The 12,589-nt window shown below is 36.7% G+C and overlaps 3 protein-coding genes across 6 annotated transcripts in view; 2 read left to right on the forward strand and 1 right to left on the reverse strand.

The window, feature by feature from the left end:
- Positions 1–12,589, forward strand: part of LOC127860418 (nascent polypeptide-associated complex subunit alpha-like) — a 415,045-nt gene that overhangs the window by 42,589 nt on the left and 359,867 nt on the right. The gene's annotated exons all lie outside the window — the stretch shown is intronic.
- The window catches only part of LOC127860409 (beta-galactosidase-1-like protein 2), an 86,167-nt gene that overhangs the window by 844 nt on the left and 72,734 nt on the right, over positions 1–12,589 (reverse strand). For both annotated transcript variants that reach the window (XM_052398472.1, XM_052398473.1), the window contains exons 5-17: positions 9,615–9,707; positions 9,237–9,318; positions 8,705–8,866; positions 8,081–8,218; positions 7,621–7,713; positions 6,956–7,003; positions 6,342–6,397; positions 2,065–2,217; positions 1,711–1,803; positions 1,259–1,349; positions 727–814; positions 386–485; positions 155–271 (exon numbers count right to left, since the gene is read on the reverse strand). In XM_052398472.1, coding sequence (XP_052254432.1) covers positions 155–271; positions 386–485; positions 727–814; positions 1,259–1,349; positions 1,711–1,803; positions 2,065–2,217; positions 6,342–6,397; positions 6,956–7,003; positions 7,621–7,713; positions 8,081–8,218; positions 8,705–8,866; positions 9,237–9,318; positions 9,615–9,707 — 1,314 coding nt within the window. The remainder of the gene's footprint in view (positions 1–154; positions 272–385; positions 486–726; positions 815–1,258; positions 1,350–1,710; positions 1,804–2,064; positions 2,218–6,341; positions 6,398–6,955; positions 7,004–7,620; positions 7,714–8,080; positions 8,219–8,704; positions 8,867–9,236; positions 9,319–9,614; positions 9,708–12,589) is intronic.
- LOC127860412 (uncharacterized) overlaps positions 11,787–12,589 on the forward strand; it is a 395,662-nt gene continuing 394,859 nt past the window's right edge. For all 3 annotated transcript variants that reach the window (XM_052398479.1, XM_052398477.1, XM_052398480.1), the window contains exon 1: positions 11,787–12,058. In XM_052398479.1, the coding sequence (XP_052254439.1) occupies positions 11,960–12,058 (99 nt within the window). In that variant the 5' untranslated portion in view covers positions 11,787–11,959. The remainder of the gene's footprint in view (positions 12,059–12,589) is intronic.

A 12,589-nucleotide genomic window follows, 5' to 3' on the forward strand; every position in this document is an offset into this window, starting at 1 on the left:
ATTTTTCGTTATAGTTTGATTATTGTTCATTCAAAATGATGTTTTACTAATAATTAGTATCATAGCCACACGCTAACCACATGTGATCGAAAGCGGGTTGGTTACGTTATTACATGGAGGGGATGTAACTAGCGAGAGGTTAATTTACTTGTACCTGGTTATCTCCCTCGCGGAGTATCGCTGCCGGCACATACAGCGTCTGCTGTGGGCCCACGGACCAGTAGCGGCCCAGGTTGAAATCGTTGATGAACACGATGCCTTTGCCCCAGTCCTGTGGAAACACGAAAATTAATGTATGCATATATAGCTTCTAAAATTGCTTGATGTGAATTGTATCTTTGAATAACAACGCGTACCATTTGCATTCAAATACACTGACGCGTACCTTCATAAACAGGAATGTGTCCTTAGGCTGCCCACTAACGGTCACTGAGCCGTTGAAGATCCCGGGCACCGTCCCGTTGTCCCCCGCATTCCAGTCAGTCCTTAAACGACGTACATGTACATTCAATTTTGAAACAAACACACAACGGCCACACAACAATTGGTTTCAGAGATTGATCTTCGGTCAACATTATTAATCTCATGTGGGTTGTTCATATGAGCCTGTGTTAACATTCGTATGTGGAAATGCATTAATATGAGTTCAGCGTAAGGTTAAGCCTGCAATCGAAGTTGCCATCGCTGAACGCGCAAAACCACAATACCACGGATACTGATACGCACCATGATGACCATGTCGTCTTGAACTCTAAGGGATACGCGGTCAGGTTCTTGAGAAGGCGACCGTCCACAGTTACATCCCCACGAATACCTGCACACGGGGATATACTTTATTGAATATACGGGCCTTAAAATACTTGTGCTTAGAAACAACAAATTAATAAGAACATGCCCTTTGAAATCGGCCATATAAGCTCTGAGCCTTAAAAGGGCATTCATATAACGAACATAATTATGCTGTTTAATTAATTTATCATTATTGTACGTAATAAAACTAAGAGATGTTCCCCAAGTATCGTAATTATAAGATAATGCGAGCCTTGTACTGAAAAAAACTGGGCTTAATGCATGTGCGTAAAGTGTCATCCCATATTAGCCTGTGCGGACAGGGACGACACTTTCCGCCTAAACTTTATTTTCGGTAAGGAGGGACTTCCTAGAAACTAAAAATACCATTAAAGCGTAAAGTGTCGTCACTTTACGCACATGCATTAATCCCAGTTCTCTCAGAACGCGACTCATGTTAACTGTTCACCTTTCCTCTCGTTGTTAAGTACCCCGGATTCTCTGGTGCCATAGTTGACGCGACCATGATTTTCAACCAGTATGTCCAGACGTGCAGTGTTCTGTGGAAAGAAAATAGAAGAGCGTGTCACTCTGAATATAAAACTCTTAAAAAAAAACAATAATCAAGGGAATATTATTGCATTTTATAATCTTGTGTGATGATTATAGATCAGACAAAGTTGTATCGCATCACTGGCAATGTTACAAGTTCAGTTACGCATTCAAACCGCTCCCCAATTATATTCCAATTATTTGCCCGGCACGAATTTTGTAAGCCAATATTCACACCCGACATACTTTTCAAACTGAAATTAAAAACCATCAAATATTCCCTCTAACGCGTTATACATAAAAACTATATGAATGCCGCAAATGTCAATGTTTTCACGCAGCAAAGAAAATGAATGTGTGTAAATTTACCTTTCCATCGTCGGTCGGCCGTCTTGGTAGAGATACTAAAAGGCTCTTAGTATTCCAGTCCATGGTAGCAACTTCTTGATCGTTAAGGAATATCTGTTCGACAATTATCGTATACATCACATGTAATTTATGAAGATTTATACACGATTAAACCGGTAAGTAAGCTATCTACTTGTGCATTTACATCCGAACCTAAAGAATTAATATTTAAAACACGTGTACACCCAGTTTAATAAACATCTTCACTGGAGAATTGTATTTCTTAATTATAATGCAAAAAATAGTATTTAACTTACATTAAAATCGCATGTTCATAGTATGATCGATAATTCAGTTGTTGTGCCAGTGGTGTACCTGTGCTCTGTCTGTTGGTAGATTGGCGAACGCGATCTGTGACGCACCACGTGGTATGTTGGCGCGATAGAGGACGTATCCATAACTTTGTCCGTGACCACGCCCACTTATGTTCAACATTTCCATTGGCATCGGGGACGCGAGTGAGACGGGCTGCACATTTGGAAAAAAATATAGTTAATGATTTGTGTAGTTTGCGGTGATTGTGGAAATTATTGCAAAAACTTGATTCAGAGAACCTGTATCAATTTACGACATTGAACAGTGTCAATTTCCCTTATTGTTTTGACCTATTGAAACAGAACAATTCTAATAGTTCAATAACTATTTATGCCGTAATAATGTTTTTAATTAAAAGCCTGATAGATCTACAGTTATCGCAGTATAGCTTGTAATGCGACTATAAAGAACAACGAGCAGTCTCATAACAATACAACGTACAACACGGTGAAGACAAACTCAAGGGACGGGTTCTATTTTATTATCATTATCGTTTCAAACATAACACATGTGAACTGTACTATTATGAACTACGCATGTAGTGCGTAACTTCCTGGCTCACTGATCAACCCTCCTACATGAGATTTCTTTCGACACTTTCGTTATAAGATCCTCCATAAAAAGGCGTCGTCACTTGATTGTTATACATTGATTGCTCTCACTAGGTGCAATATGTATAGGTTCATCAAGTATAAAAATTTACATTATGTATTCAATGGTATCGGTTATTCAAACCAGATTTATTCTTTATCGTACGATAATTTGTCTTCTGGAATATCACCATGATGTACACCGGTATGATAAACTGCTTTTTATAAATATGATTAGTATGTACATGTTATCAACTCTTACAAAAATGTTTATTTTGGTTTCTACAATAATCCTTTATCGAACAAAGCGAAAAGTAACAACTGCAGCATTGTTGGGTTATTTATTTATGTCATGGTTCGCGTATATCTAAACAGATTCAAACGTTTTGTTATTGTTATTCATAGGCGATGTTTGTGAACAAGCGATATCTCTGATTCTGTTGGATAATAAAACGAAAAAAATAAAATGTCATGAAGCCTAGCAACCTGTGTTTGTTTTATTTTCGATTAGAAAAACAACAACAATCCGATGGCATTTGTGGACGAAGCTGACGCATATTCAACTTCCGGTTTTGAATAAAGGCCGGTCTTATGTGACTTCATACTAATATAAAACGACTTTATATAAACTATTTAAAATTTTCCTTTGGTATTTATTTATTACGAGTCGTTATAGTAAACTTATGAATGCTATCTGACGTTTTATTGAAATATATTAATCAAGGCCAGGTCAATTAATCGTTGTAAAACTGCGCCTAAAAATCGTATAGCCATAATATCAAAACACGGCTGATGCCAATGTGTGGTGTACGGATAAAAGGGATACCAAATAACCTATATAATCTATATTTAGTATCGTTATATCATTAATTTTCGCAAAGATTTGCAAGTCGCGTTGATATAGTAAACAAGTTGAAAGGTCTGTATTATTGTACAAGTCGCGTTGATATAGTAAACAAGTTGAAAGGTCTGTATTATTGTACAACGAGGTACATGTAATATGATTATTATTATTGTACAACGAGGTACATGTAATATGATTATTTTCCCATTGGACTGCCTACGAGAGAATGCCATAATGATATGCGAATGTTACTACATATATTTTGATTCGTTATTTGACAGTGTACACGAGTAATTCACTCAATTGTTTCATAATTTTATTGTTGAAAGGGATTGTGGTGTTAACAGGTAAATCGTGATGTTGATGCTTCTATAGGCTGGCAAAATAGTCACTATGTTGACGTATTTGAACATAAAGCGAATTCCTTAAGGAGAATTAACAGGCCAGCATAAAGTAAATACAAATTTTCATAAAACATAACCAGTTCAACATGGTGGAAGTGAAATTTGCCTTAAATTAAATCCAACAATTTTGACATTAGCTTAATAAAGCCACCAAGAACATGTAGAATGCTGTAATTCACCTTCTTAAACTAATTTTATAGGAGGAACATATCATCAGGTGTCAGTCGAAATCTTATAAAACAGTTCATTTTAATTTGGATCAGTTTCATAAACTGTCAAATATCCTTCTTTGCTGAAGACAGACAACAGGTCGCTGTTGATTCCCCCGACGGAGATCATATCCGGCGTCTCTTCTATCTCGGTAAGCTCTTCCACGGAGGTCATGTTTCTAGGAAACCTGCACACGCACCTGCGGTAAGAGTAGCAGGCATAGAGGTGGCCAAGACTGGAAATGGCGAGACTGGATGGGTTACCGTACTGAAAGTACTTAATGCTGGTCTTCACGTGCTCAATCTTTTGTTTGCTAATAGTGAAGATTTGTATTCGATTTTCCACCGTATCTGTTACGTACAAATGACCATCCGCCTGGTCTATAATTATTTTATCGGGACAGAATGGGTACTCCGCTGAACTCTTCACTTCCGCAAAGCACTCACCGCATCTATTGAAAAGTTTCACTTTACGTGATTTCTTACAAGAAACAGCTATCATCTCTTTCCACGCCGTGATGCCGTAGCATTTGTCACGAATGTTGATTTTCTTCCCTAACTTTATACTGTCAATGTCCACAATTGCGAACTGCACTCTTGACTCTGACGGAAGCGTAAAGGCAACTTCGTTGAAGCCGATGGCGGTTACGTCGTAAGGTGAAGACGAAACGGTAACGTTATTTTTTACGTTTCGTTTCGGTGAAATCCGTATTAAGGTCTTGTTCTTATTGTCCGTAAGTATCACAGAGCCTTCGTACAGCATAGTCATCCCAGTAATGACCTTGTCTTTTGGGAGGAAACTTATCACGTCCACTTTGTATTTTACTTTACATGTTTTCCGGGAGTTTTTCTTAACTAATTCCTTTTTCTGAATACTATTACATTTTCCACGTGGGATAAGAGTCACTGGCGCAAAACCAGAACTGCAAGCGTAGCCAGACTCGCTGGACGTTGTTGAACTTTGTTCTGAAGTGCTTATTTCCTCTGTTTTTATGTCACTTTGATTATTACACGGCAGTTCACACGGTTCACAATCATTAATTGTTTCATAATTGCACACACTTTCCAGTTTGTGTAACTGCACATCTGCCTCGCAAGGCCCAATGGGTCGCTCCTCTAAGAGATTTTGTATAGTTTTCCTGGGTTTTGGAATGGGTTTAGTGCACTTTGAGTACTTCGCGTTCACGCGTCCGTGGGTTTTGAGGCACTCGATACACAAATAAATCCTGCACTCAACGCAAAATCCCTTCGAGTCCGATTTAACGCCCACGAGATTACACGGACAACACTCAAACGACGTTATAGACTCTAGATTATTAGCTTTTAATTTAACGTATTCTTCGTTTGGTTCCTCGGGGTCCTCGTGGTATACGTAGTAAAATATGTTCTCGAAAATCTCATTGTTTCTCGTGTACTGCTGCCTCGCCCCGACCCCCTGCCTAGTGTCTCCCAGGGAGCGACAGTACTGCTCCGAGAATATCAGAGACGTCTCGTCAAAGTACGGCACGTTGTCAAAAGACTTTCTTGCAGATGCATTATTAGTGATATCGCTTAGTTCCGTTTCAGATTTACTAACCTCTAAATCAGTAACATGGAGTTCAGCACATTTTTCAAAGTGTAACATATCCATCGTTAGTGGCATTTCTTCCAACGTTCACATTTTTCTTTTAAAAACAAATCGAATCGTCTTATTTTCTAATGTAAGTATACTACATGCACAGATAACTAATTAATTCCTATCATTGTACACATAATGCATGCGCATCTGTTTCTGTTTCAACTTATGTAACAATATTGATTTATATAAAGTACATCCACGTAAGCAACTGCATTTGTACATCTGAATTCACTGATTGTTGTGGTATTCTGCTCACATGTTCAGGATTTTCGTAAAAATAAATAGAACGCTGACTTAAAGGAAGAGCGTCTGATATTGGGTTGCACAATACGTTTTGATACACGAACGGTTATGATTACTTACTACAGTTTACTGATATCGATACACGACAAAACCTATGTTATAAAATGGTAAAACATATGTTTAGCATATGCTAATAGAATCACGAGTACCATTAGATGAAATAAACGCAATCATAAAAGGCAATCTTTACATACCATGCCCCTTTAAAACGCGCTAGGGGTTGCCTGTATGAAAGAGCATTGTTATTGACTAGTGTTATATTAGCGTAAATGTCAATGATTCTTACAAATAGATAGTTTAGTATACTACCGTTACGCTGGTTAGATAGTCGTCAAGGCGGATGTATCCACTAACGCTCGCGTTTCCTGAAAGACATAAACGCAGCTTTACATTTAAGATTGAAATTGAAATGTCACCGAGATAACCCACTTCAAAACACACTTCTAGATAAATAATTATTCGTTATTAAATTCCGTATCAGATAGGAGGTAGGAACGGAAGTTAAGTATTGATCTTTAAACTACCCGCTCTAAACTTCTGTTTCAGTAATCTAAGTTGCAGTTTTAGAAGTTTCAGGTCCCGTAGTAATTTCGTTCAATTTTTCTTAGTTTCAGTTTTCTTCAGATATTTTATTTTGTACGTGTTTACCATACAGTTTGGAACCTTTGGTATTTATTGTTATAATTATCTGTCCACGACTGATGACCAGAGGGTCACTGGTTAGTTTGCATTAGTATAAAAACCCTACACGGTCGTGGTCAATAGAAATGTATTTAACGTTTTTCTTTGGTTGTTTCCGAGTGTACTTAATATATTACATCGTGCTTATTTCAATTTTGCTTAATTGATATGAATTAATAAATATATAATGGTCCATAATTTGTTCTTGATACATGAAATAACTTCTACGCGGGCATGCTTACCGTAGGCGGCTTGATCCTGATTTCCTGGGATCTCTGGAAGCGTCTGGCCTATAATTATTTATTTTTTTATTATAAAATTTCATATTATTATTATTATTATTATTATTATTATTATTATAATTACTATTATTATTATTATAATTAGTAGTAGTAGTAGTAGTATAAGTAGTATAAGTAGTAGTAGTAGTAGTAGTAGTAGTAGTAGTAGTAGTAGTAGTAGTAGTAGTAGTAGTAGTAGTAGTAGAAGTAGTAGTAGTAGTAGTAGTAGTAGTAGTAGTAGTATCATTGTTGGTATTATAGGTATTTGTGTTATCATTATCATTATTACAACCGTGTTCCTATGGACATTGTTGATCATTGCACAGACTTAATAACAGGTAAACTTATGGAAAAATGTTGTTATAAGTGCCATAACAAACTAGAATGCCCCTTTAAAATACGTTTAGAACTATCTCATTAAACTTAATATTTCCGGAATATAAATTATACGTGTATGATTCCTTCGATCAACATATATCGTGTCATCCATGCTGTATCAACCTTCCACCAGACTCACGGTACATACCTGTAAGCATGCATATTCTTAGCCATGAAGCACCCACGTGTCACTGCAACTCGGTTTTAACTGTCGCTGCACTGAATGGATTTAATGGATGAATATTTACCTGCGGGCTTATACACATATTCCAGTAGAAGTTCTCGAGTCTTCAAATATTTTGGTGTAATGTCGCCTTTCTCTGTCAACAGTGCGTCGTAGTCTGGGTAAAGACAATGCTTATTAGTTTATTACGTTATTTCGATAAGTGTCAATAACCAAATCGTTAATCACTCCTATTGTCTAACAAACAAACAGAACTATACACTAATGACTTAACTTCGTCTAAATAATCATGTATTACTAATCGTTCAATTTGTGCATCATTGTACTCAAACTTACAATGTTTTATTATTTAAGATATTTTAATAATAAATACAAGAACGTAAGCTTCAACTTTCAACTATCAGCTTTTGCGTGCACGGAAAGATTTTTTAACGAAAACAAAAAACGGAGATACAAAAAGCAGACGTAGCATGCGTTAATGACGTCTATGCTACGTATGCGTTTATGACGTCTATGCTACGTACCATAGCTTGTTACGTCAGGCGAGTAGAAAGAATCCTTATTTGCGCCATTCATGAAGCCAAAGTTGGTCCCTCCGTGGAACATGTAGAAGTTTAGAGAGGCACCAGACTTCAATATCTCCCGTAGATAACGGGCATATTCTATATGACACGAAAAATAAAAATAGATATGAGCCTCGTTCTTCAAACACTGGGCTTATGGCACGTGCTTAAAGTGTCGTCCCAGAATAGCATGTGCAGGGACGACAGTTTCCGCTTTTAAGTAAATTTTCGTGTAAATAAAGTTTATTGAAACGAAAATCTAATGTATTCGTGCGGAACAGCAAAGTGTAATCTGTGACGAGACTAACGAACATACATCTAAGCCCCGTTGGTATGTCGGGACATCACGGCCTATTCTACTAAACACAAATTGGGTGCATACATATATCGACCCAATGTTGAAGATCAATCGGTTCATCTGAAACGATTTTCAGAAACGTGTTGCAAATGAAAACGAACAATATGTTGAATTTCAATTTATGAAAACGACGAATGTGAAGGTCGTGATGGGAAAGTCGCGGAATACACATATTTTTGAGGAAAAAAGCATGAATAATCATTAAGATATTATCAATAAGATGAAACCTTCGACGTCAAGCCCACTGTGTGGGGACAACCAGTGGTCAAACCAGCCGGTCCAAAACTCGGTCACCATGATGGGGAAATTTGGGCTCCACCTTCGGATTTGATCGAACAAAACCGTCCCTTCTTTGTAATAGTCTTTGAAGTTCGCCGTAGGCAATGCGTCTACAAATGCAAACGTTACATTATTTTTAAACTACCTACAATGTATATACAATTCTGTGTTTTTACAATAGTAAGTATCACGTTTGTAAGCAAAGCGAATACAAATTTATTTAAAACTTTGTTTAAATAATCTGTACAACTCTACATTTGTAGTATACCGTTATACATGTATTTTTTAACATCACGTCTGGACGGCATTCTCTCCACGTAAGGAAGCGGTTTTGTGCATTGAACATAATAAGTTCATAAGATTAAGCTCCACCATTCAACGCGCACGAGGTATTCAAACCGACCAATCAGCCCAATGCATACTTAATGAATGAACGTGAATGGCATATCAGTGTGATATACGGTAAACGTGGAAACTTACGCTGGTAGAAGACATCTCTGGACTGGCCTGCCATGTTATCAGAGGTCAGGTACAGCTCCGTCAGTCCATGCTTCTCATACATCTGCAAATAGAGACATCATATGGCAATCCGCGTATTAAAGTATTAAACAATTACGTTTATCACATAATCAACATAAATATTTTAAGACGATTAGAAGTGTTATATTGTTAACAACGGCATGTTTGTAAATCAAAATTGTTATCTCGCACGAATATTCATAGGAACCGTGTCTCTAACTTGTATAGTATTGTCATATGCAACGTTTGGCATTATGAGCTTACCGCAACTTCGAACTGTTTTCCCGTGTTTATATATGTATTGGCGTTATTTTTTAAGGACTTAAAAGTCGTCAATACCTCTTTGATTTTGTGGAGATGGGCAACGTCCGTGCTGTATGACCCGAACTCGTTTTCGATCTGGAAAGCTATGATCGGACCCCCTTTCGAGTACTGAAACACAAGGTTCGCTGCATCAAGAATTACAATCGGGAGAGAAGGATACAAAAGACGATTAAATATAAATTATCGGAAACCGTGATATCGCCGAAAAAATAATGACCAGTTTCTCTGTCGGTAATCAAGACATATCAATTAACAAAACGTTTGATTAATAAAAAACTAAATCTACAAATGATAGACATAGATCTATAGCCTAAATATGTAACAGGGGCGGTTCCAGACATGTTTGAATGGATGGATGGGGGTTCAATTGAAAGTTAACTAAGCTGTTTGTCAACTCGTTCGTTCGTTTGTTTGCTCGTTTTTTTCGTTCGTTTATTCGTTCGTTCGTACTTTCGTGAGTACGTTCGTTCGTTCATATATCCATTCACCGATTCGTTCCACATAATTCATCAATTCATGACAATTTTTGTGATTCTTCAAATTACTTTTAAAGGTCGTGTATTGTAGCAACGTGGACCAACCTTAATACAAGCGCACGAACTCTTAAGTTACTTCATCGAATTTCGAAATACATACATATTTTAACAATGTGACTTTATGTCAAAAAATTGCAGAACTATACAGTTAAGCATCCCATTTGCGAATATAATAAAACGGTACCATTAGTTGATACCTTGCAATACTGATCAGTCGAGGGGTAAACTTATTTTTACAATGCGCTGTTGTAAAATTCCCAACATAGGTTATATAGAGAATAATAGGTTAGTGTTGATTATAGATCAGGTTTATCATGCGAGGCTTAGAAAACAAAAAGCACGAGCCTTGGCGAGTGCTTTTTCGTTTTCGTGCCGAGCATGATAAACCTGATCTATAATCAACACTAACCTATTATTCTATTTATCCCACTTTTTGTTCAGTTAACTTTTTTATTTAAACAAAATAAGTTTTCATGAGTGTTTGTCGTACTTTGATAATGACTGTAGTGTAACCAAGGTCAGTGTATTACTCCGCGTTCCAAAAATAACCGCTGATCAAATAATCATTTTTTTAATCAAAATATCGTTCTGTAACAAAGTGTCGAGCGTTATTAATTACAATTTTTATCATATTGAATTGCAAATCTTTAAGTTTTATGATATCAATATGACATTAAGTTGTTATATACAAGGAACTACATTTGTTTACAACGTAGCCTAACACCACACACAATTCACTTTCAATATCAAACTATCGAGTCGATCACGAGGTGCACAATATTTGCTTCTTTGTTATAATATGTGGTTATTCGTGACGAAATAACAAAGATTATTTGGATTTAAGCTAATTATATACTTTAACAATTTGAATGTTGAAAGTGGCACCAAAGAATTGTGAGGCAAAGTTGTTCGAACTAGAGAAAGACATTTGCTGGTGAAGTGACTGGGTGGGGCGAACATCAAGATCAACTTGTTCGAAGGTAGACAGTGGTTGTCTAGGCTGCATTTCGGCCATAGTTTCGGTGCATGAAGGTGAACAAGAGGAATCTGTTGGATTGTTACATTTACTGGACTGAGCAAGAATGATCACTTTTGCTGCTGTTCAACAGATATGTTGGAATAATTGGTTATGGACTGGACATTTTTGTGCCCTGTTATGGCCATGGTTTCAGTGGGTGGAATGTTTGCATTTCGAAGTTTTTGGACCAGGAATTTGCGAACTGAGTGGTTCGTTATTCTCTTGTGCTTGAGAAAGCCGTCGTCTTTTGCCATGGCCTTCAGCATCTGACCTAACTTGTTGACACCTAATTGTTGACTCAAGAATCACCGGGATGCAGTGTCATTTGTGCGTATTGCCAGGTAGAAAAGATGCTTTGAAGAAAAATCAGATGGACGCATATCCGAGTACAGCTTGTAAATGAACACAGGATTTCTTGGTCCAGACGATTGTTTTCTACGGTCAAAGGGGAGCAACTCGAACTGACTTATTCAAAGGGGAGCAACAACAACATAACCTATTTGCATAGTGTTAAATTTACCTAATACTAGGTTTTAATGACAATAAATGACAAAAAACTCGTTTTTTGCTACTTTCCTTTGTTTTGAGGTCATTAAGAATGACAAACATTTGAGATTGCTTTTATTATTGATGCACTTGGCAAATACAGGTGACGAGGTGCGTGGGAAAAAGTAGTCCCGGTTCGGCAGTTGATGACGTCATTTCGTGCCATTGATTATAGCCTTGCCGTTGATTATAGATGAAATTTAATCAACGGGGCTTTAATCAACCGATTTCGCTGTAAAAGTGGGATAAATGCAATATACATGCCGTACACAAGAATTTTTGACTGGGGTGCCCAACCGGGGATGGTGCGAGAGGGGTCTCTCCTCTCGATTTTTTGTTTGACTTTGGCACTTTTCGAGGTTAGTGCTTACAAATATTGTGTATTATAAATGTTTGGAATATAACAAATCAATAAATTTCTGAAGTCTTAAGCTTTAAACATTAGTGTCAAATTCACACCAACGTTTACAGCTTTAAATTTCAGAAATGTATGAAAAAAATGAAGGAAAGCAAACTTTCAACATCAAAAACTTTTATTAAGAAATGTATCATGAAGTATGACATACATTTCTTTTATACCTAATGATAAAACATGACATTTCTGCAGTGAATTAACAGCAGTGAAAATAAAAAATTGTTATTTTCACCGATGAAAAGAACAAATTTTCTGAACTCCTTTTCTAATTTTTAGATTATCATAAATAATTTTATATATATTTTCTATGCTTACGAGTGAATTAAAATCGACATACCACCGAATCCAACACATTTTCTTTTTATTTATGCTTAAATTCGCCGTTTATTTATATTGTAAAAGTGTTTACTGGAAATTCCCTGGTATAATGACGTCATTTCGTCATACTAATGACCTCATTTTGTGCTTTGAAATG

Source organism: Dreissena polymorpha, chromosome 15, assembly GCF_020536995.1.
Source record: "Dreissena polymorpha isolate Duluth1 chromosome 15, UMN_Dpol_1.0, whole genome shotgun sequence".
Taxonomy (NCBI): domain Eukaryota; kingdom Metazoa; phylum Mollusca; class Bivalvia; order Myida; family Dreissenidae; genus Dreissena; species Dreissena polymorpha.